The 26,442-nt window shown below is 32.9% G+C and overlaps 2 protein-coding genes across 3 annotated transcripts; both read right to left on the bottom strand.

Annotated features, from left to right (window-relative positions):
• Positions 1-671: 671 nt before the first annotated feature.
• LOC25479709 (cytochrome P450 736A117) lies at positions 672-2,944 on the bottom strand. Its single transcript, XM_013587856.3, has 2 exons — positions 1,930-2,944; positions 672-1,436 (listed from the first exon to the last, which is right to left on the bottom strand). Exons 1-2 carry the CDS (start codon positions 2,872-2,874, stop codon positions 825-827), a joined length of 1,557 nt encoding a protein of 518 aa, XP_013443310.1. The 5' UTR covers positions 2,875-2,944; the 3' UTR covers positions 672-824.
• Positions 2,945-5,660: 2,716 nt separating this feature from the next.
• On the bottom strand, positions 5,661-10,366 carry LOC25479710 (protein phosphatase inhibitor 2). Of its 2 annotated transcripts, none has more exons than XM_024774750.2 (5): positions 10,217-10,366; positions 8,853-8,925; positions 7,146-7,258; positions 6,605-6,790; positions 5,661-6,274 (listed from the first exon to the last, which is right to left on the bottom strand). In XM_024774750.2, exons 2-5 carry the CDS (start codon positions 8,855-8,857, stop codon positions 6,033-6,035), a joined length of 546 nt encoding a protein of 181 aa, XP_024630518.1. In that variant the 5' UTR covers positions 8,858-8,925; positions 10,217-10,366; the 3' UTR covers positions 5,661-6,032. The 2 variants fall into 2 exon arrangements, with proteins under 2 accessions (XP_024630518.1, XP_013443311.1); XM_013587857.3 differs by lacking the exon at positions 10,217-10,366 and adding an exon at positions 10,040-10,182 and having other exon boundaries at positions 5,667-6,274.
• Positions 10,367-26,442: the final 16,076 nt, after the last annotated feature.

Genomic DNA, 26,442 nt, shown 5'->3' with positions numbered 1-26,442 from the left:
TCATATTCCTAGAAGCTTCTTATATAGAGCTAGGCATGGCAATGGGGTGGGATGGGGACGGGTTTTACATTCTCCGTCAGCATACCTGATTCTCATATACTTACCCGTTACCCTATCCATACCCAACAGGGATGAGAAATTGAACCTCATCCCCGTCCCCGACGGGTTTGGGTATCCTCGCCCCATCCCGTCTCCGCATTAAATATATTTTTTTTAATAAAGAATAGAAGTATTTTTGCAACCTCTAGAGAAATGTTGTAATGCATTATCCAGCAATATACTCACTTTAATATTTGTTAGACCGATTGATTTATTTGCTCCTTTAAATATCAATGGTTGTTTTAATAACACATCAATTATTAAACAAAATAACATGGCATATCAACATAAAATAATTTTCTGCATTCAGGACGAATTTGTGTATGGGTTCGGGGAGGGTACCAATATACCCGTTAACCGTCTCATACCCGTGTTTTGAAATCGGGGAAAACCCATACCCAAACCCAGTCAAAACGGGGAAAATCCGTCAAATTGAGTTTAGTTCGGGCGGGTAACCACGGGTATGAGTTTTTTTTGCCATGCCTAATAGAGCCGCCTTTCCCAAAGCCTATGATGCACAAATACGGATACTGGACACGACACAGACACTGACACACCAACACCATTAATAATTTGAGAAAATCATATAATTCAGTGTAATTATATATGTCGATGTCAGACACAACACGTGTCCGACACCAAAACACGCCTAATCCAATGAGTGTATGTGCTTCATAGTCCGAAACACTTCAAACAACCACAATATTTCTGAAGTATATCACTTCTTATATATGTGGGGATGCAACAGCCAAAAGATGAAATTTTCTATGAATAGTTAACCCAGTAGTTTCAGCCATGTCCAAACTTTGATCCCTCTCCACTCCACTAGGCAATGACCAATCAAATTGATGAACAAGATTAGCTAAAACCAACTCATTAACAACCATAGCAAAACTTATTCCAGGACAACCCCTTCTACCAGCACCAAAAGGTATCAACTGAAAATCATGTCCTTTAATATCAATTTCACTTTTCAAGAATCTCTCTGGTTGAAATTCTAATGGTTGATCCCAATAACAAGAATCAGTTGAAATTGCATATCCATTAACTATTACTTGTGTTCCAGCTGAAATGTCATAGCCCATAATTTTTGTGTCTTGCATTGATTCCCTTGGAATTAATAAAGGTGATGGTGGGTGTAATCTAAGAGTTTCTTTGATCACTGCTTTTAAGTAATCCATTTTGTTTAAATCTTGCTCAGTTATATGAGTGTTTTGGCTTACCACATTTCTCACTTCTTGTTGTAGTTTTTCCATCACTTTTGGGTGTCTTAGGAGTTCTGTCATTGCCCATTCTAAGACTGCAAGTGTTGTATCTGTACCCGCACCAAACATGTCCTAAAGAAAAGAAAAAAAAAATGCAACAATCTCTAATTACATTATTAGCATAAATTTTTGTATCTTGTAAACATATTATTAAATAGTATATAGTTTAAAATACCAAACAAATAGAGTTAAAAAAAATATTACATATGTCACATATTTTTGATCCACATTTATAAAATTTGATAATCGGGAGTTTACAATACTCACACATACGCATCAATTACCACTGGAACTGGACTCTGATATTAGACAAAATCACAAATGGCACATATATAGAAGGTGAATGCATATGCTCTAACATTAATTAGATTTTTTTTTTTTTGAAAGATCATTAATTAGATTTTAAAAAGCATTATATATGGTCGATTTTATTTTTTTTGAAAGACTTTGTTATTATTCACCATCACCTTATAGATATTTTTAAAAAGCATTATGTATGGTCGATTTTAACATAATTCACCTTATAGCTGGTCGATTTTAAAAAGCATTATATACTAATTCTTACCATTATCAAAGCCTTGATGATTGTTCTATCAATCTCAAACCCTGTGGCATTTGTCCTTTGGATCCAAAGCAAAACATCCACAAAATCATTTTCTCCTTCATGTTCAAAATCACCAAGTCCCTTTTTGCTTCTCTCCAACCAACTACTAACATGTTCTTCAACAACTTCATCCAAAAACTCATCAAACACCTTAGCCACTCTTTTAGCTCTACCATACAAACCATTAACTCTTCCAACCCAATCAAGCCAAGGTACAAAATCCCCTAAAACACAAGCACCTAACAATACCTCCAACTCAGCCACTGCCTCCCTAAGTTTTCCCTCACCTTCATCACTGTATCTCTTTCCAAGTGTTGCCCTACACACAATATCATTAGTTGTTTCACATAACAAATTAGTTAAGTTCATTGGTTGCAACAAAGAATTAGAATACCACTTTCTTATCTTTTCAATCATTATCACACTTTCCTCTTCTCTTACCATACTAAAAGATTGAACCTTTTTGGCACTAAGAAGATGTAAAACACATATACTCCTTATTTGTCTCCAATAGTGACCATAAGGAGCTGAGGCTATATCTCTTGAACCATACCAAAAGATATTAAACATCTTTCTATGTGGTCTATTGCAAAAAACAAGGTCATGTGTTTTGAGGATTTCACATGCAGCTTTAGAATTTGAGACAATAAGTATTGGAACATTTCCAAAGTGAAGTAACATTAAAGGACCATAGATTTGTGCTAAGGATTGAAGTTTGTGGTGAGTGAAAGTGGCTAGTTGATGGAGATTTCCTAGTATTGGAAGTTTTGGAGGAGATGGTGGAGAGTTTTTCTTGATTGAAGAGTTTGAATTCCATTTGGGTAGTGAATATAGTAAGGTGATGATAAGTGCAAGGATAGATATTAGGAACAAGAATGAGTAGGTTCCATGTAGAAAAGGCAACATTGTGGATGTTCAATAATGATTATCTAGGATTCTATTTTTCTTTGCTTGGCACAAGTACTCTTAGGTTTCTTAGCTTGAGTGGGAACAATATATTGGCAAATGCAATGGTGTACATTAATTGTTTTTTTGGCTAAATTGTATTTTTGGTCCCTTAACTATTTAATTAGTATCGTTTTAGTCACTTAATTAAAATTTGATTTATTTTGGTATCTTAACTTTCTCTCTGTTTACACATTTTGGTCCTTTACGTTAGTTTTAATTCAAAAACGTTAGGGTTTTTTCATCTTCTTCTCCTCTTCTTCATCTTCATATCATCTCCATCAACCTTCAACAACAATAATTTGAGAAAAATTCAAGAAGAAAATGAAAAACCCTACCGTTTTTGAATTAAAACTAACGGAAATGATCAAAATGTGTAACGAAGAGAAAGTTAAGATACCAAATTAAATCAATTTTTTTGAAGGAAAATAAATCAAATTTTAGTTAAGAGACCAAAGCGATACTAATTAAATAGTTAAGAGAACAAAACATAATTTAGCCTTGTTTTTTTTATAAAGGAAGATTTGAACATGAAATATCCTCTGACTTGAAAAACACTATGTATTTTCTTATCCCCATTTATAAACTAATGTACGGATCTTATTTTTATCCTATGTAGAAATTCATAATATAGGAATATAGATTAACTCAAATAAATAAATTCAAACATTATATGTCCCTCCATTTCAAATCCTATCTAGTTTTATTGAATATTTTTGAACAAAAAATAATTGTTTAAAAAATTCATGATATCTATCATCCGTACCTTTGAACTGACTTAATTCTTACAAACATTCTTACAAAATTATTTACGGTAGAATATCTATACACTTATCATTGAAATTTAATTAAAAAAATAATTAAATTTGTGACAAGTCGTCGAATAAAAGAATTATTTCAAATAAAAAAGTCGACTAATAAAAGAAAAAAGTCGTCTAGATTTTTTTTTTCTTATAGACATTATGTATTAAGTTAGTGATGATATTAATTTCAAGAGCTTGAGGTCCGTTCTTCAAAAAAAAAAAAAAAAAAAAAAAGCTTGAGGTCCGTTTGTTAAACAAAAAATATTTGAAAGTATCTCATAATATTTCAATATTTGGCTACGACTATTTTTGGATGGTAATTTTTTTAAAAAAATGGTTAAAATAAAGAGCTATTTATAAAATTATTTAAAAAAATGATTTTTATCATGTTAAAATCTTTAACATTAAATATCTAAAATACCGAATGTCAAAATTATTTTTTAAATTTAAAATAAATGAGTTTGAAATAACTTTATTTCTTTTTGAGTAAATTCTCATTAAAATAGTTTTTAAAAATATAAAATTAAAATCATTTTTTTCAACCATAACAAAGTGAACATAAATCTTAGACATACTTACGATTTCTTCGTTGTTCAGTAACTTATCAATCGAGCTATCTTGTGTGTGTCTTTGCAACTATTATAAAAAATATATACGTATGTTTCACATGGTTTTCTCTACTCAATTATTGCAGCTTGAAGATGCTAAAATATAGTTTCTCAGCCATATGTTTACTTGTATGTGTTTGGTCCACTTTATAGATAGAAACACCTATTTTGAAGGATCTTTTTTCTAACACAGCCACAAAATTATTCGATTACATCTAAATCTTTTAAAATTTTAATCATAATATATTTAATTTGTCTTACCAACAATTAATTGGTTCTAGAGCTAATGAACTTCGGCTTCACAAGTATGTGATTAAGGGTTTGATTTCCAACTCACGCATATGGAAGAATTATGGTTGACAGGGAAGAACCTATCTTGTGAGCCCTCATAATCTCTGACGAAGATTAATCATTTATAAACAACGATGAAAATTTTGTACCAATATCATGGTTATCCAAAACATAAAATTGTCCTTATTTATATAAATTCTTAAATTGTTTATCTCTCACCCTAAATCTTTATCTATCTCTTACAAATTTAATGAAGGAAAATGCTATGTATAAGTATAACTAACCAGGATTTGTCTAACGTGCAATTTTGTACATGTTAAAGGAACTAAAAGTAGCATATTATTATTGAAAAACACCAATCAATTATCAAAATATTATATTATTTAATGTAAAATGCACAAGTTCCAAAACAAACTTACTACTTTAAAATTCTTAACCCGAACATGACCAAATAAAAAAAAAAATCTTAACATGTGCAAATTTACGCATTATAAAAAACACAACTAAAAAAATTTCATGAATTCATCTAGATGAGTGTTATTTAATTGCACATGCACCACTACCTACATGATTGCCACAAAAAACCAGACATTCCACCAAGGCGAATATTAATTAGCATCCAAATAACCAGACAAGGAAGATAAGGAAGATTTTGATGGAAATCATTCATGGAATGTCTTGTTTCCTTCAAATTGGTTGTTGCTATAGATAAGAAAGGCTCTTCTATTAAGCAACTTAATAATCATATAATTAGGATTTATTTCCCCTAAAAAAAGTAGAATTTATTTATATCTCTTACTCTTATATAAGTCTTCATTGTAACAAAAAAAATATAAAAACAGTCTTCTAACTCACTGCATACATTTCAGACAATAAACTTTAAGTAATATAACGCTCAAATTTAGTTGTTTAACATTACAGTAAAAAAGATATCATGAAAATTTAGCTGTGATTGGATCTCCTCACTTTAAGAAATTTAAGAAATTATAGAACAACTATGTTGTATAATTTTGCAGGAATTAATAGACATCCACTACCACATTCATCAACATTATCAATTGATTGCTACTACATTCGCCAACATTTTCGAATGATCAGAACCTAATAGACTTCCAAGTTGAGGCATAAACCATCAGCACAGATGAAATAAAAATCATAACAAATGTAAGAGAATGTTATTCTAGATTATCCAGTTTACCCATCCATCCTTAACGCAAATTCCCCAAAATATTCCAAAGAGTCTCTTAGACAGAGTATAAGTGCGAAATCAGATTATGCAAGTGTTTGCATGAGCAGATATATAGTGGAAAAAGAAAAAAGCAGCATTCTCATATAATACAAAATTACAGTGAATCAGTTAGTTGTTTTCCAACCCGCGGAATAAAATAAATGTAAGCGAGTTTTCTTTGTTGATTGTTTACGAACCATTAGCCGGAGGTGTGGAAGACCTTTTCCCCTCAATGTCCATTTCTTTTACACTATCACTTAGAGAACATGGTTCACATTTCTTCTCCCCTTTGCCGGTTTCAGGATTATCATCCTCATCACTCTCATCCACAACATTAGGACTCTTTTGTCGATGCTCTTTCACTTTAAGATATTCATCATAGTGGGCTTTTCTGTGCTTTCTAAATTTTTTGCTCCGATCTGTTTCAGAATCTTAACAATCCAACCAACCAAAGAAAGTTCAAGTAAGATAAGGAGAACAAGTAATTAACCAATAAAACAGCAAATAAACTTATTAATCCAAATTCAATCCTGAAATTGCAATACTCAAGAATCTAGTAAAAATTGAGTTTTGTAATATAACTATTACACAAGTATATTTATCACTAATATAAATATTCAATCCAACAGTTAGTTTTTTAAACCAAGTATCATGGAAAGATGTCATCTTTATAAACTCATGCCAAGCGTTATCCTATCTGGGACTTGAGTTTTTACCAATAGTCAGAAATATGAAATGAAGAATATATCATAGTATCTTACCACCACCATCTTGTTCCATTGATTCTAGCTCATCCTCAGATGATGTCCAACCAAATGATTGTCCAGTGCCTCTTTTGCTGCTAGAGCCTACATCACTCAGAGCAGTCCATATTGCTTCAACTTGTGATGCACGCTTGTCATCATCAGTACTTGCATCAAAACTTCCTCGTACAGGGGATAGAGAACCTAAAAATTAAGGGTAATCCAGACAAAAATATTATCTCAGAACAAAAGTTTACGCACATAGAATGTCTAGAAACTACAGTAAACGAGCAGGTTCGAGAATAAAACCGCACAGTTATATTAACAGAGTTTGTTTGAAATATGTTCTCACATTTCTAAACCAAACATGTCAAAGACAAACTATATTCTAGCACAAGAATAAGAGCACTATTATAATTATTAACTATAGTTAAAAGTTAAAAGTAAAATAACCCTTCCCTGTTTAAGTAATATCATACTACTATTTGAATAATAGCCATACTCATGCATGAATCTAAAGTAATGGAAACATGAAGTTTACGTTATGTTCTTTACATACAGTCGTCATCAATCATAGGATGATATGGAGTCTTAGGCTCAGTAATTTTCTGCCTCACAGGTTTGTTTGCCTCAATTTCTCCAATGTTAGCCTCATCCCACCTTACACGTCCCCTACAATGTGATACTGAATGTGAGATTCATTTTAATAAAAATAAACCGACGAGTTAAAAGCAGGACAGTAATAAAATGAAAAGATCACATAAATGCTTCTAAAATACATATCCAAACATTCATAATTAATAAAAACATGAAGTTTAAACGATCATTTTTACATAATTATATAATGATCTGGACTATGGACTCGAGCTCGGAAAAATTCTGCCTCGCAGGTTTGGTTGCTGGGATTTCCCAAACAAAAAACACCATTTGAATGTTTCTATAATATATGGTCCAACCGCAAAAAAAGAGCAGAAGTTCCATTGATCATTCTCCATTTTCATCTTTCAATCATCATGTGCTTTAATTAAACAGACACTACTCCTTTTTTTCTTTAATTTGATGTCAGTTCAATACAAAATGTTACCACCCCCTTTAGGTGTTGCCTTTATATAGGCTTCTTGTTGAGCAAGTAATAATTTATGAGGTAGTTATCATGGATTTCCCTTTGGACTAAAAGGGAGTTATTAGATAGTGCTTTTTGGAGTGAGGTAGTTATCATCGAATTCCCTTTGGACTAAAAGGGAATTATTTGGTTAGTTAGTGCTCTTTGGAAGGCAGAAAACAGGAAAGAGGGTGATCTAGATATGCTTACTAACTCTTGCAGGATTTCCTTTCTCTTATCTACTCTGGTCAGATGTAACATTGATGGTGACGACAACCACATGTATCTTTTGGCAGCATTTATCAGTTATCACTTCAGAGACTCTCAATATCAGATCACACTTTTGCTACCAATTTCTCGGATATATATAGCCAATTATAAGTCTCCACTAGATTGCCTAAGCCTTTAGTAGAGTTAGTCCTTAACATAGTATCTTAGCCTCTGTAATCAAGTCGTCAAGAGTTTTTTTTCCCATTGCTCCTTTGACTTGCATTTACTTCCTAAATAATTTGAATCCGCTTACTCTTCCTAGGATTTTGAATTAGTATTTGAACTTTAAATGCCCTGAATTCTTGTCTAAACCTTTATGTTAATCGATTATCCAATTTCTACAAAGAACCAATTGCCCTATTATGAAATCCAATGTGAGTACGAGGTGCTCTAAAAGTGTTTGTGCTTAATATTTAAACTCAAGAAGGAAGGAAGCATAATGGAATGTGGCGTGTGTGAAAACTGTCTTCCCGCATAAAGTTCACGGTTTAGGAGTGTTCATGCAGGACTGTGTGTCATAGAGGTGCAAGGACTAATACTATTACTTTCTGTATTGGGCTACTTCGAACTACATAGAAAAATAACATGGGCCATGCGAAAGTTTAACCGCAGAACTCAGAATGTTGTATCAATCCAACTAAGAAATGCTTCAGGAAAAAATGAAGGTAAGGTCTAGTAGAGGTTTTATATTATGGTGTACAAGGTTAGTTATAAATTTTGAGCTGTTTTTTCATCCATGCTCACGTTAATTTGCTTCTTATGCAAATCATACAGATTCCTAAGTTTCCCTCGTTATAATACACAATATGTAATGAGCTGGCAATCCAACTTTCACTCTCCCGGTTTATAATAAAATAAGCAAACAAATAAACAAAAGAAGTTTGTATGCATTACTTCATTTTGGTAGACAAATTAGCTCTTCAAACAACAAAAGTATGCAAAGAAATCCTCAAGTAGCTTGATCAACCTGAGAAAACCATAAGTTTTTGCAGTAAGTTCTCAAGATTCAAGACCGCAAAGGATAAACAGGAATAAAATAGAAAAACAGAGAAAAGTTGTAAAAATCACTGCCACACAATTTAGAGTGTGAAATAAAAAGGTATTTGGTGAAAGAAACAACGGGAAAACGCATGCAAAATAACAACAACAACAACCAAGCCTTATCCCACTATGTGGTGTCGGCTACATGATTCAAACGACACCATAGCGTTCTATACAAAAACCATGTCTGTCTCCAACTCATTAACACATGCAAATTAAGAATCTAAATAAATAGCATGTCTTCTTAACTAATGTTCATACTTATTAGGGAGAAACAAAGTTGATTGAGTACAAACATAACAAAAAGATCACATATAAACTTTACCACCAGCTAAGATTTTCAGCAGAATAATAGAAGAAAATTAGAATACCGTATAGTTATATCTAAAGGAAAATGAGTTCCAAAACAGGAAGTTAACGGGGTCATGCCCATGAGGCATCTGTTCCAAGCCCTACTGTTTATCGCAGGCATGTAAAACCGTGTCGTTGTTTTCAACTTGCAATGGTTTTTATACTCTTACACTCACATCCATAAAAATTAAAGGAATATGCTTCTGTGGACAATTCAACAAACTTTATGACCATAAGAAAAAACAGTCAAACTCAAACCCTAAACCTTGTTAATAAATTAGATAATACAATCCACTCAAACCAAGCTTACATATATTATGAAGCACCAACTCAGACACGAACACGACACGGACATGTCGACACCGATAATAATTTTAGAAAATAACATAATTCAATGTAATTATATGTGTTGGTGTCGTGTCAATGTCTCCGAGGAGTATATGTGCTCAATAAATTTCACATAAAGAAAAAAAACCATCATCAATAAATCAATCAATGCAAAGCAAGTTCATTATTCAACATACAGAATATTAGGGGAAAAAACCTTAAATTTCAATTATTCAAGGCTATGTACATGCCCAATAACCCTAATTCCAATTCCAATTACAAAACAAAAACCAAAGAATTCAAATTCAAAACCAAAACAATTAAATACATTTGTTAAATGAAGAAAAAACAATTAAATTTACCTCAGAATATAAAATCCGAAAACTTCATAGACAGAAAATCATTCAAAAGAACAAACAAACAAACCCTAAAAGGAATTCGTAGCAATCAAACTCAAAAGGAAAATGAAAATCAATTTTCTCGGGAAAAACTAATAAGAGAAAATGGAATGAGAAAATGAAAAAGAGTTGTTGTAATACCTTGAAATTGAAATTGAAATTGAAACTGAAACGGAAAATGGATTTTTTGTGGTGTTAAAGTTGATTCTGCATAAGTCAAATAGTTGCAAAAGCGCGTTTTGTAGGAATCGAAAATTCTTGTTCGTATAATGTTTTTATTTCCAATATTACCCCTTTTGTTTATCCACCAAGTCAATGGTCAAACCGCGTAATTAAACTGGATTGACCCGAATAACTCGGACATATAACTCAGTCAATATAAAAAATTACTCCCTCCGTTTCAAAATACATGTCCAAGTCAACAACTTCACATATGCCAATGCACAATTTTGACCGTTAATATCTTTAATTATCTAAAGTAAAAAATTATAAAAATTTAATATTTTGAAAATATTTGTCGAGACAAATCAAACAACATCTTACACGCTAATATTTGTATTTATACATTAGTTAAAAATTATGGTCAAAGTAAGTCAAGTGAATAGTGCACATTGCAAAAGTTGAACATGTATTTTGAAACGGAGGGAGTATATTGGTATTAAATTATATTAAACCGGATGACTCGGTATCTAAATATTTGACACCTATAATTTTCTTAAAGAAAACATAAAGAGAAAAAAAGTAAAAAATATCTCTATCTCTATCTCTATCTCTATCTCTATTATAAACATTTGCCTTAATTTTTTTGAAAAGTACACATGGCATCTTCAAATTTTTCTTCTCATTTAATGCTTTTTCATCAACCAATCAAAATAGATCATGACTCATTTATTTTTTATTAGCCAATCAAAATGGATCATGACTCATTTATTTTTCATAAGCCAATCAAAATTGAGCATTACATGATTTTTTTTTTCTATATATAGACAAATTGTTTTACATTATTTTCATCTACCTCTTTCTCCCATAAAAAAACCACTTTCAACCACATTATCTTTTCTTTTATTTGTTTATTTTTTATTGTTTTACTGTTTGATTAACATTTCTTATTCTTATATTACTTTTTATTGTGATTTTGTTTGTGTGAAGAATATTGTGATTTCTTATATTATTGTTTTCTTATTCAAAATTGGTGTTTATATGTTCTTTGTCTTTGATCGGATTCTTATTTTGGACTTGGAAGTCTATCAAGAGAAAAGAAGAAATGCATCACATATCAATTAGAATATATATGAAGTATTTATTTTTATGTAGCCTTTTTCCCTATATATAGTCGATCCACCATCATTTTCACTTGCTTATTCATTTCATACGATCTTATTACCTTTAAAAAAAATTGCAATGGTACCATACACATGTTCTATTTCTGTTGTTTCTAAATATGAATCAATCATTAACGATAGAAAAAAATTAATCAACAACATGTTTGACTTCTCTTGCTTGAAACGGAAATTTTATAACATCAAATAAAATATTTAATTAAATTAAATGAAGGATTAAATGATAATGAAAATTCATGAATGAGTTTGAATGAAAAATAACCGTTAAAATAAAGTTTATAAAAAATATTCAAATAAGAACATTTACATTGGACAAATCCTTTTTCTTAGTAATATTTGTTTTTTGGTACATTTTAATTAGTATTTTAATCTCAACAAGAGTGCACCAAAGATCTTATGCAAATCTTCTTTCATTTTTAATTTCACTGAGATAATAATATAACATAAAATAAAAGATGTTAACCCTTTACCTCCGATTAAGGATCCATTTTCTAAAAAAAAAATACCCATTTATTACCAAAAAAAATGGTGAAGAAAGAATGTTTATGAGTTGATTATTGTTAGTACAATATTACCAAGTTTACTCCCTAAAAAAACAAAAATTTACCAAAAATTGTAACAATCACATTTGGATTGAATCCGAGTGAGATGCACCCAAATATAAAGATTTTTTAGTTGTTTTTGTAACAGCCCGATTTTCGTTAGATTTACTTTAATTATTTTTATTGTGTGTTTAATTGTGCTTGTGTGTGATCTTTCATCATTGGGTGCATTTTCGTGGGTTTTTATGTTAGAATGGTAGTTTAGTCATTTTGGACTTACGGGTATTTTGGTCATCTTGTGAGTACGGGTAATTAGAAATTTCGGTGAGGATTATTTTTAGTGTTTAGTAAGGATCATTATTTTTGCTAAGTTATTGGGGTAATAATTAGTATTTTACCGTTAAGTGACCGTTATTAGTAATTTACCGTTGTGTGTGTAGAAACATTTTAGATTTAAGTTGGAGTGGGTTAAGTCCATTAAGGGGACATCCTATATAAACATTGTCTTAGAGGAAATTTCCTACACACTTTCATTTACAAGATATTTTGAGAGAGTTAGAGAGAGAAAGTGCGAGAAAGAGGAAGAAAGGGTTAGAGAGAAGAGGAGCTTGAAGATTCAAGAAGAGAGAACCTAGAAGCTAAAGTGAAGCTTGAGCTAGGGGATTGATCTAACTAAGGTAAGGGGTTTATAATTCATCATAATCATTTTTTGTGTAAATTTTCAATTGTTGTATGAATAAGTGCTTAATTGAGTAATTGATTAATTGTTCATAATTGTTAGAATTCGTGCTCCAATTATGATGATATGTTTGAATGCATGAAGTTTTTGATAATTGAATTGTTGTTAGTGAAATTTCATGTTCAAAGTATGAGAAAGTGGTATATGGTGGAATATGCTAAATTTGTTGAATTATGCTATGTTGTTGTTGAATTGTGATAACATTCATGTTCAATTGATGTTATTGTTTCTAAGTGATGTTGTTGATGATAATTCATGGTTTGGGTGTGCATAATTCATGAATTGTTGGTGATAAATGAGTTGTTGTTGGTGACTTTGTAAAATGGGTTGAATTAGTTCAAATGTCAAATGTTTTCATGTTGTTGTGTCTTTGTGGATCATTTTAGCTATATTGACCTGAAAACAATCTTTGGAAACACATTTGGACTTTTGGAGATTAAAATTGGGGATTTTGGGTGAAAAGGGGTTGAAACCCGTAATATTTTTTTGCAGAATTATGATTGTTCGCTTAAGCGAACGCTAAGCGAACGGGTAAGCGAACAACCACAGTGGGTTCTGTGACTGGTTCGCTTAAGCAACCCGGAAGCGAACAACTAAGTGAACCTTAGTTGTAGCTTTTGGAACTTGTTCGATTAAGCGAACAAGGTCGTCGTTTAAGCTAACGAGCCCAGTTTCGGCCACTTTTGAATTTTGTTCCGGGACTTAGGGGGCCAATTGTAACACCCCTTTACCCAAAAGCAATTAAATAACAATTATTAATCAGAGTTAAGCACCAAACGGGCATGCCACATTGCAAATTCAAAATTTCTTAAATAGAAAATAAAACTATTTAATTCAACATGTTTAATAACTTCAAATCATGCAGCGGAAAGTTTACATTTCAATAACAACCACAACGGTTAAATTCTCCAACAACCTCTTGGCATTAAGCCTAATCAACAATAAGTCAACCAACAAAGGGCCACATCAACAAGTTCCAAAAATTGATACATAGGAAGGAAAACAACAATAATATAATATAATAATTCCCATCCCACGTATCAGAGCCCTAGACACGACTCTTGAGCCACCACCAACTACTCAGGATCACCTGCAAGTTACCCATAGGAAGGGCAACATTTTCAAGCAGAAGGGGTGAGATTCACAACAATAAATATAGATATTAAAAATCTTCAATTGAATCTAACACCCTATAACATCAAATACATCATCTTGTAAATATAAATAATTAATTCACAAGCAACAACATCATCATCGGAATCCACTCATCAAGTATGTATATAAATGTACATATTCATCAACAACATTATCATCATCAAAGCAACAACTAAGACTCATGCAAATGACATGACAACACTGCTAAGACAACACCTTAGACTCCTCAATAGATGCAATTATGCATGTGGTACCAGACAGGACCGAAGCCCTCACCGCTTTTGAATGGTTAAAGCATTCATCAGGACCGAAGCCCTCGCCGCTATTGAGCAACTAGTGCTCCAGGACATGAGTCCTCTCCGCTGATTTATGCATATGCAATGGACCTTCTTGTGTATATCTACATACAACTTGACCATGCATACAAACTTCATATGACTCCACTTCTACAACATGTATGTTTAAATAACAAATCATACATCACAACCATCAGTAACATTCAACAATTCAGCAATCCAATCACCCAGAATAATGCATAATTACATGAAACTATGCTCAACACAACAACATTAAATCTCTACCATTCATGCACGAAATTCAACACTCAGGAATTGTGCAGCTCGCCTCGCGATCACATCTGCTCGCTATGGCGAGTTCACAAAACTGGTTGCTCGCCATGGCGAGTTCAAGGCGAACTCGAGGCGAGTGAAAAATAGGTGCTCTCGGGAAAAATGACATTTTCTCACTCAAACCTCAATACTAAGCTCCCTATTCATCTTTTTAACCTAAAACTTGTTACAGTCATCATTAATATCATCTAGGTACCTTAAACCATCCCCAAAACATCTTATAACAACTTTTCAAAAATCAAGTTTTGTCCAGGCTTGCTCGCCATGGCGAGTTGGTCTGCTCGCGAGGCGAGCTATGAAGTTGCTCACTCGCCATGGCGAGCACAGCTACTCGCGAGGCGAGCGATGAACTTCTGTACGGGCAGAAAACAGGTTTTTCCCCAAAATCCCATTTTTCTTCAATTCACTCCCCAAATTAGTTTACAGATGTAAATTGACTTGCTGTGTACATTTAGAAACTATTTCTAACACCAGAACTACATTCTCTACCCCAAAATCATCAATTCTCACAAAACCCATAATTTCCCAATTTTCACCAGAACACTGTTAAACTCAAAATCAAAAATTAAAATCTATACTACTGAAGTAAACCTCACCCTTACCTTAATTCAACAAAGAAAATGCACAGCAAAAGGATTCTCTTGGTTCAAAGTTGCTCTTCTCTCCCTCTTCTCCCAAAAGTTGGTTTTTACGTGAAAACTGCTTCTGACATCTATTCTTTTCCTAACTTCCCATTAATTAACTCCCTTCTATTTTCATTTAACTCCCCATTAATTTTAATAAATTCTATTAACTCCCCAAACACCAAAATAATTATTATTTCACACTTATTCTAATTATTATTAAAATAAACTATATAATAAAATAAACACACCACATAAATCACCAAAAATCATATATATATATAGACTCCACATAAATCAAATAATTAAATATGACAACTAGGGCGTTACACCAATCCGAGCATTGTAAAATGATTATTTCAACCTGTTTAACTACTGTTTGAACCCCTAAACCTACTGGAACATGCCTAGCTTACCTGAACTTGAATTTTTCCTTTATGGGTTATAACTTGTAAATTTTTGGGAAACTCGGATTTTGGTTGATTGAACTTTTATGAAATGAATAAGATTACAAGTTAAGCCTGCAGCTCATATAGACTTAGGTAAGGCTTATAATGTCAGTCAAACATCTTAATCATGATAAACGTGAATTTCGGGTGGGAGTGTGAAAAAATGTTAACTTGGGTTTTATCATACAATCTTAAGCTATTCTTTGAACTAATGTTTAATAGTTGTAAGTGGCTTAAGTTCTTGTTTACATGGTTGATTAAGATTGTTTGGTAAGTTTTCAAACTTTATATATTACCTTACTTGATAGTTATCAATGTTGGCCGTTTGCCACTTGATACGGTTCATCGGAAACGAGTCTTTTCAAGTGAAATATCTTATGATCTTGGTGACTAGTTTTATATAACTACATGGAGATGTGTGAATGATTTGTTATATGGGGATATGATATTTATCATGTGATGTTGAATGATGTTAATGATTGTTGATGATTGTGGTGATAATGTGATGTTGACTCTTAATTGAATTATGACTTGAATGTTGTGTGGACGTAATTTCTTGATAATGCAAATGTTGTGGAGATGATCAATATAATTGGAAGTTGTCCTTTATATTGTTGTGAAAATTGAGGTGATTGCATTTTTGAGTCCTTACTGTATGTTCATACATCATAGTCATGTTGAGTCTTGTAGTTGTAAAAGGGTTGAGCTCTTTTACTTCGGAGATTATGTAAGACGGGTGTGAAATCTTACATACGATATTTTTGTTGCATCGAAGGTGACGACCTTGAGGTGATTCGGTACCACATGCATTTATGTGTCATGATTAGGGACATATCATTGTTGCATGAGTCCTCATCGTGAAATGATTGACATACTTGTGGTTGTGAGTGATTGGTTGTGATATTTGGATTTATCATTATGTATTATTGTTGAGATTAATTATTCATGTCAATTATTTGGGACTTGAATTGCTTTATTCATGTATAACTGTTATGTGGATTATGATGATGTAATACTTACCCCCAATGATTTTGACCGCCTACCTGTCTGCATGGATGGGTAGACGTTGTGCAGGATTAGTTGCTCTGGTGAGTTGATTGTTGCTTGGTGGATATCGGGAGCTATCTCCGGTATCGGTTTAGTTGAGTCTAGGATGACTCTGATATAGGCGTTTGTTAGGTTTCCTAGATTTATCTGTTTAGATTTTATTCATGTTGGAGATTTACCTGTTGTTGGGATTTGGAGATTCATCTATGTTGATGTATTATTTGGTTCATGACATTTATGCTTCGAAATATTCTGGTTTATATCCACTGCGACTGTTGAGATTATATGCATGCATGATGAATTTGAATTTTGTTATGATGACGTAGCATCTATTTCTTGAATAAATGTATTATTCGCATGTTTTATTGCTTTAATAGAAATAGAGTGTTACACTGGACATTCCCTTGGTGCTCTCCAAGTAAGTCTAATGGTGGGTGATGAGTCAATAATTATCTGTTTTAGTTTAATATTTAGTTTCGTTTTAATTAGATTTAAGTTTATTTTATTTTAATATTATTTCCTTTTTGAGCTACTTTACTTCAATTGCATATTATTATATTTCATGAATGAATATTTGATGGATTGAGTCTTGGAGCAAAAGAAAGGGGTTTTGGAGCTGATTCAGTGCAAAAATACGAAGATTCGGAGACAAAAATACTCTATTTTAGTCTTACCAAAAAGCCCTTTGTGTAACACCCTATTTCTATTAAAGCAATAAAACATGCGAATAATACATTTATTCAAGAAATAGATGCTACGTCATCATACAAAATTCAAATTCAACATGCATGCATAAAAAGCTCAACAGTCGCAGTGGATATAAACCATAATACTTCGGGGCATACATGTCATGAATCGAATAATACATCAACATAGATAAATCTCCAAATCCCAACAATGGGTAAATCTCCAACATGAATAAATCCAAACATATAACCTAGACCGACATAAACAGACGCCTAGGTCAGAGCCAACCTAGACCCTAAAAACACCGATAACGGAGATAGCTCCCGATATCCACCAAGCAACAATCAACTCACCAGAGCAACTAATCATGCACCACGTCTACCCATTAATACAGACAGGTAGGCGGTCAAAACCATTGGGGGTAAGTATTACATCATCATAATCCGCATATCAGTTAAACATGAATAGATCAATTCGAATATCATATACTTAATCAAATAATAATATCCATATATATATATACTCATACCATAATCCCAATATCTTACATTAAGCAATCATCAATCACATGGATCATGAACAACCATCAATCACATTTCCCAATAAGACTCATGTCATGATGTGCACCAAGTTCGACACATATATGCATGTGGTACCATTTCACTTCAAGGTCGTCACCTATATCTAGACCATCAAGGGTCTCTGCAAGGCTGGAGCCCACAATCTAGATCACTAATGGATCTCTGCAGGGTCAAGGCCCACAAACTAGATCTCTAAATGATCTCTGCAAGACCGAAGCCCAACGATGCAACAAAAACATCATATAAATCTCAACACGACTATGATGCATGGACATGTAGCAAAGACTCGATAATGCGACATCACCTCACAATTTCCACCACAATATAAAGGACAATTTCTAAATATATTGATCATCTCCAGAACAATTGCATTATTAAGAAATCATGTCCATACACAATCAAATCATAATTCAAATAAGATTCATTATCACCACATCATCATGATCATTAATAATCAACAATGTTCTTCAACATCAACTACCTTATATAGTTTTATCACTTCAAGCATTTCTCACATTCTAAGTAAGAAAACATACCACATCACATGATAAGCATCATATCCAACATATAATCATTCATTCATACAACTTCACTTAATCATATAAGAATAGTCACGATGAATCATAAGCCAATTGACTCAAAGAAACATTTCCGACAATACCATATCAAGTGGCAAACGGCCAACAATGAAGATTCCCAAGACAAAGCAACATAGACAAGTTGAAAACTCTCAAACAATCTTAATCAATCATGTAGTTATGAGCTTAAGCCACTTATGGACTATTGGACATTAGTCTAAAGAATAGCTTAAGTTCGTATGAAAAACCCAATTTCACAATCGTTCACATTCCCACCCGAAATATCACTTTTGACATGATTAAGATGTTTCACCGATCTCACAAGCCTTACCTAAGTCTATATGAGCTGTAGGTTCAACTTGCAAGCCCCATTAGTTTGCAAAAGTTTGTTTCGACAACAATCCGAAATTCTCCAAAACTTCCAAGTTATAACTCAAAACGGAAAATTTCAAGTTTAGGTAAGCCAAGCATGTTCCAGTAGGCTTATGGGTTCAAACAGTAGTTAAGCATGTTGAAAGAATCATTTTACAAAGCTCGGATTGGCCCCCCTAAGACCCGGAACAAAAGATTAAAGTGGATGAAACTGGGCTTGCTTGCTTAAGCGACCACCTGGTTCGCTTAAGCGAACGAGTTCCAGTAGCCACCAGAAAGTACGCTTAACAGTTCGCTTGCAGGGCGCTTAAGCAACCTCTACCCAGAAAGTGCTATGAATGTTCGCTTACCAGTTCGCTTAAGCGAACGTTCATAGCTCTGCAGAAAATGTTACGGGTTTCAACCCCTTTTCACCCAAAATCCCCAATTTTGATCTTCCAAAGCCCAAAAGTGTTTCCAGAGATTGTTTGCAGGTCAATATGACTAAAATGCTACACAAAGACTCAACAAACATGAAAACAATTGACATTTGAACCAATTCACCAATTTTTACCAAACTACCAACAACATCTCATTTCTCATCAACAAATCATGAATCGTGCATACCCAAGCCATGAATTATCATCAACAACATCACTTAGCAACAACAACATCAACTGATCATGAATCTTATCACAATTCAACAACAACATAGCAAAATTCAACAATTTGAGCATATTTCAACATATACCACTTTCTCATACTTTAAACATGAAATTTCATTAACAACAATTCAATTATCAACAACTTCATGGATTCAAACATATCATCATACTTGGATCACGAATTCTAACAATTATCATCAATTAATCAATTAAGCATTTATTCATACAACAATTGATAATTTACACAAAAGATGATTATGATGAATTCTAACCCCCTTACCTTAGTTAGATTAATTCCCTAGCTTAGGCTTCACTTTAGCTCCTAAGTTCTTCTCTCCACTTGAATCTTCAAGCTCTTCTTCTCTCTAACCCTTTCTTCCTCTTCCTCCCACCTTCTCTCTCTAACTCTCTCAAAATATCTTGAAAAATGAAAGTGTGTAGGAAATTTCCTCTAAGACAATGTTTATAAAGGGTGTGCCCTTATTTGGCCTAACCCTAAGAGGCTTAGTGGACTTAACCCAATCTAATTCAATTCTAAAATGTTTCTACACTCTAAACGGTAAAACACTACAACGGTCACTTAACCGTAAAATTCTAATAACTATTTACTACGAAAGTAACTTAGCAAAAATAACGGTTCTCACTAACCACTAAAAGTAATTCTCACCAAAAATTACTAATTTACTCTTACACCCAAAATGACCAAAATACCACTAACCCATGAAAATGCACCCAATGATGATTAATCACACACAAACACAATTAAACACTCAATAAAAAATAATTAAAATAAATCTAACGAAAATCGGGCTGTTACACATTGCTTGTGGAACATTCTAGTGATGTAATTGCTTAGATTCTAAGTCGAATGTAAACTATAAATAGAGTAGCTAGCCATCACAAATATTCATCTTTTCTTGGAATTCAATAAGTGACAATTGTCTTTCTAATAAAAGTTCTTTTCTTTTCCTTACTTTCTTGTTATTTACTTTTATGCTTTTCTCATTCTTCTCCATGTCTACGATGAACATGAGTGAGTAGACTTCTCTTGTCTTGGGATTGTTGGATAAGTCTTAATGACATAATCCTAATCAAACCAAGCTATTGACCCTAGTCTTATGTAACCCTAATCTCTAATCTAAATTCACCGTTTTAACATGAATCAAACATTATCAAACTATGGAAACGAAAGTGGAGGGTTTGATAATTGTTAATCCATCATCTCAAATATCAATTCATAAAACGAAAGTGGAGCTTTGATATTCGAACAAGTGAATTTAGACAAGGATTGCAAAAGCAGCGAAATAATCTTTGCAATCTTTGAGACACATAGTTTCGATCTTCAGGGGAACTAATAGTAATAAAGTCAGCGAAATAGGCTTGGTTATTAAAGGAACCAAAATCTAATAGTAATCAAGTCAGCGAAATAGGCTTGGTTGCTAAAGGAACAAAAGAGAAACTGTCTTTAGAAGTTATGTCTAACATAAGGTTTTAGGTTTAATAGTTTGATTTGAGAAGGACTTGTCATTAAGGTGAACCAATAATCCCAAGGCTCTTTTTATTATATTATCTTTCAACCGTTTGAAAACCCTAACTTTGCAACTTGATCTTCTTCTAATCATCAACAAATGTTAATTGAATTAAACAACTTCCTGTCGGAACGATACTCTTATTTTACTACTTCGATAGAACCGTGCACTTGCGGTTTTATCTCATCAGTGGAAACTGTGGTTAGACCAACTTTATTCATGGTGGTCCCATCAAAAGCTAACTTCAACTTATTGTTGGGGAGACAATGGATTCATGGGATAGGTGATGTTCCCTCATCCATGCTTCAAAGAATCTCGATCTGGAGAGATGATGGTATAGTCGAGAATATTGAGGTTGACCAAAACTATTTTCTTGCTGAAGTAAATCAAATCACGAGGAAGACATTTGACAAGAACTTAGAAAATATTGCACCATGTTCATTTGCAAAAATTGATGATACTAATCAAGCAGATGCAAGTTCTGTGAAGCTCCATCCAACTCATGGCTTCATGTGGGAAAGGGAGACGTTCGACACAGAATCTGACATGGAGGATATGGATTCCCTAACTTTGGGGAATGATGAAGATGATCATCACATCTAAGCAGGATGATTAGAATCAAATCACGGTTGTGTAGCCGGAGTCCTAAATCAAACTGTCTTTAATGGCTAATGTAACAGCCCGATTTTTAGATAGATTTATTTTAATTACTTTTATTATGTGTTTTATGTGCTTGTGTGTGATTATTCGTCATTGGGTGCATTTCCATGGGTTCCCGTGTTAGAAGGGTATTTTAGTCATTTTGGACTTAGGAGTATTTTGGTCATTTTGTGAGAACGGGTAAAATTATAAGTTTTGGTGAGAATTACTTTTAGTGATTAGTGAGAACTGTTGTTTTACTAAGTTACTAGAGTAATAATTAAGGTTTTACCGTTTAGTGACCGTTGGAAATATTTTACCGTTATTTGACCGTTATTAGTGAATTATCGTGGTGTGTGTAGAAACATTTTAGATTTTAGTTGAAATGAGTTATATCCATTAAATTTGAGAATTAGGCCCATTAAGGGAACCTACTACAAAAACCTTGTCTTAGAGGAAATTTCCTCACACTTTCATTTCATAAGATATTTTTGAGAGAGTTAGAGAGAGAAAGTGGGAGCAAGAGGAGCAAGGGTTAGAGAGAAGAGGAACTTGAAGAATCAAGGGGTGAAGAGAGCTAGGAGCAAAATTGAAGCCTAAGCTAGGGAGATTAATCTAACTAAGGTAAGGGGGTTAGAATTCATCATAATCATTATTGCAATTTTTCAATTATTGTATGAAAAGTACTTATTTGGGTGAATTGATTAATTGTTCATAAATGATGAAATTCGTGCTCTAATTATGATGACATGTTTAGATGTATGAAGTTATGAACAATTGAATTGTTGTTAGTTGAATTACATGTTCAAAGTATGAGAAATTGGTATATGTTGAAAATATGCTCAATTAGTGAATTATGCTATGTGGTTGATGAATTGTGATAAGTTTCATGATCAATTTATGTTGTTGTTGTTAAGTCATGTTGTTGATAATTCATGGCTTGGGTTTGCATGATTCATGATTTGTTGTTGAGAAATGAGATGTTGTTGGTGTTTTGATGGAAATTGGAGAATTGGTCCTAATGTCAAGTGTTTTCATGTTGGTTGAGTCTTTGTGAGTCTTTTTAGTCATATTGAACTGTAAACATCATCTGGAAACACATTTGGGCGATGAGGGATCAAAATTGGGGATTTTGGGTGAAAAAGGGTTGAAACCCGTAACATTTTCTTCTGAACTGTGAATGTTCGCTTAGAGGTTCGCTTAAGCGACCAGTAAGCGAACATTCATACTTTTTTCTGGGTTCAGGTCGCTTAAGCGATCTGCGAGTGAGCTGGTAAGCATACTTTCTGGTAGCTTCTGGAACTCGTTCTCTTAAGCGAACTGGTGAGCGACCAATCAGCGACTAGAAAGCGTACATTGTGGTTGGCTACTAGAACTCGTTCGATTAAGCGAACCAGGTGGTCGCTTAAGCGAACAAGCCCAATTTCAGCCACTTTAATATTTTGTTCCGGGTCTTTGGGGGCCAATCCAAGCTTTGTCAAATGATTCTTTCAACATGTTTAACTACTGTTTAATCCCCTAAACCCACTGGAACATGATTAGCTTGCATAAACTTAAAATTTCTCATTTGAGTCTTAACTTGGAAGTTTTTGGGAAATTCTAGACTTTTGTCGAAAACAAACTTTTGCAAACAATGGAACTTATAAGTTGAACCTACAACTCATATAGACTTAGGAAGACTTATAAGAGTGGTCAAACATCTTAATCATGTCAAAGGTGATATTTCGGGTGGGATTGTGAAATTGGGTTTTTGATATGAACTTAAGTTATTCTTGGATTAATGTCTAATGATCCGGAGGTGGCTTAAGTTCATGACTACATTGTCGCTTGTCACTTGATAAGGTTTTTGGTCGGAAGTGTTCCTTGAGCCAATTGTCTTATGATTTATCGTGACTACTCTTATATGACTAAGGGAAGTTGTATGAATGAATGATTGTATTGAATATGATATTTATCATGAGATGTGTATGCTATCTTACTAGAATGTAAGGAATGCTTGAAACGGTGAAACTACATGTGATAGTTGATGTTGAATGACATTGTTGATAATTGATAATCATGTTGATGACATTGAAGTGAAATGGTACCACATGCATATATGTGTCGGACTAGGTGCACATCATGACATGAGTCTTGTTTTGAATTGTGATTGGTGATTGTGTATAAATAACTATGATTTGGTGATTGTTCATGACACATGTGATTGGTGATTAATTGATGTGAGAAATTGGGATTATGATATAAGTATTTATATGTGAATATTATTGATCAAGTACATGATGTTTATATTGAATTATTCATGTTAACTGTTATTTGAATTATGATGATGTAATACATACCCCCAGTGGTTTTGACCGCCTACCTATTTGTATGGATGGGTAGACGATGTGCAGGAGTAGTTGCTCTGGTGAGTCTTTTGTCCTTGGTGGATATCGGGAGCTTTCTCCGATATCAGTGTTGTAGAGTCTAGGTGGCTCTGATCTAGGCGTTTGTCATAGTCTAGATTTTTTATTTGGATTATTGTTCATGATTGGAGATTTACCCGTATGTTGGAAATTTGAGATTCATCTATGTTGATGTAATAATTGATTCATGACATGTATAATTTGAGTACTCTGGTTTATATTTCGCTGCGACTGTTGAAGTTTTTATACATGGTTATGGTTTTGAATTTTTGTATGATGACGTAACATGTATTTCTTGAATAAATGTATTATTCGCATGTTTAATTGCTTTAATAGAAATATGAAGGTTACAGCTAATACTTATCAAAAGATGGTTAAGAAACCATTGATGAAGATATTATTGAAACACTTAAGTTTATGCTTAAGGAATTTTGGTCAATTGACCATGAATTTGATAGTATCTCCAATAAGGAATTGGTATGATTCCTTTAGTTAAAATTAAATGGTGAAATTTGGCAATAGTTGCCTTAAAGATTCAAAGGGTTAAGTAAGAAACCATAAGCAGTGGGTGAGACAAAGATAGACGTAACTCTTGTCTAAAACCTTTGGGACAAACTTGTCAATATCAAAGTTTGAGGGCAAGAAATTATGTTCATTGAAGTTTTTACTTATGATTTTGGTCTGTTTGCAAACGCTCACTCAGGTTGCGAATAATTCTTATCTTAGACCATTGAGTTTCTTTACCATGTTACAAATCATCAATGGAATTTGATTCCTTTGATAAATATGTCAAAATAAAGGCATGTATTGATAATATGAGCCCAATTGTGTGAAAGTAAGTAACACAAACATTAAATTTCAACAAAGAAACAAGCATTCAGCTTTGAAATTAACAAAGCGATACAAAAATTTAGCCGAACCATTACAAAATTGGGCATTGTTATGTCACACCACGATGCATAACAACGCCAATGTGAAAAGAAATAAATGGCAATTTGTTGGTGATTGGATCGGAAAAGCCATCAAAGTCGAGTTGAAATACAAGAGATCAAATAAAGCTACATCTATCAAGTGTAACACCCGGTTTTCCCAACATAAAAATTTCATAAAAATAATCAGAGTATTCACATAAACGGAATGTCACATTCTTTTCTTAAAATCCTAAACTGAATAAATAACTATTTATCCTTTAAAATTCAATAACAAAATCTTTAATACTTCGCAGCGGAATTTATTCAATAATTAAAACAGTCTTTGGCACAAAGGTCTCATCAATAAATATCTCATAAAATCCAATCTAAAAACATAGTCATAAATCTTCTTAAAACAATACGTAAGGAATACAAAGACAACAATAAAATTCTCATCCCGTTAAGTATCAGAGCACCTAAAGACACACATGAGAGCTAATCCACTCACGAAAGCAATCTAACAGCAACTTACACTCGATCACCTGCAAGTTACTCATACGAAGAGCAACATTTCCAAGCAGAAGGGGTGAGATTTTACAAAACAATAATATCAAACATATAATTCAATAATTATATTTAACAACATAAATAACTTCATATATTAGTAATAATAATTCTTCATGTAATAATTCTTAATAGTTCAACCAACTTCTAATCATCATTTCATAATAACATAACAACACAACTTAATCATCACTTAATAATAATAATAATAATCATATACAACATGACATAATCATTACTTAATGATAATAATCATATAAACAAACAACATATTCATCTTAATCATAATCATATAAACAAACAATATATTCATCATCTTATATTGATATAACAACAACATAATCAACAATGATTAATAAATATTAATACTTCACTTAGTTCTTTATTAACAACTCATTGACAAATGACAACTCAACGACAACGACAACGCAACTTCTACAACTTATCAACTCGACAACTTGACAATCTTGACAACTCAACAACTTGACAACTTGACTATGCAACTTAATCTTCTAATCATGCATGTGGTACCAATCCAGGGCATCAAGCCCCCAACGTATTTGATTTGAGCGTAAATAGGCTCCCAGGGCATCAAGCCCTCAACTTTATTTGAGCGTAAAAAGGCTCCCAGGGCATCAAGCCCCCAACAATGAAATGCTAATGCATGGACTCGACCTCTTAAACATCTTAAATCGACAACCTCTTATATAATCCAAATACTTTGGAACTTCATCATCTTAATCAACTTAGACCGACTCATGCAGCTTAGTTAAATAACAACAGCGACACAACAGTATACAAAACAGCATGACATAATCATATCAAATGCAAGTCAACAACATCTCAAATATACATTCATAATTCAAGTAATAAGTACGACATCATAATCAACATTAACATATCCTAAAACAGCTTCACAGATTATCATTAATA

This window comes from Medicago truncatula, chromosome 6, assembly GCF_003473485.1.
Source record: "Medicago truncatula cultivar Jemalong A17 chromosome 6, MtrunA17r5.0-ANR, whole genome shotgun sequence".
Classification (NCBI taxonomy): Eukaryota; Viridiplantae; Streptophyta; class Magnoliopsida; order Fabales; family Fabaceae; genus Medicago; species Medicago truncatula.
Note: the sequence above shows the minus strand (reverse complement) of the source record. Positions and strands in the feature narration are given on the sequence as shown.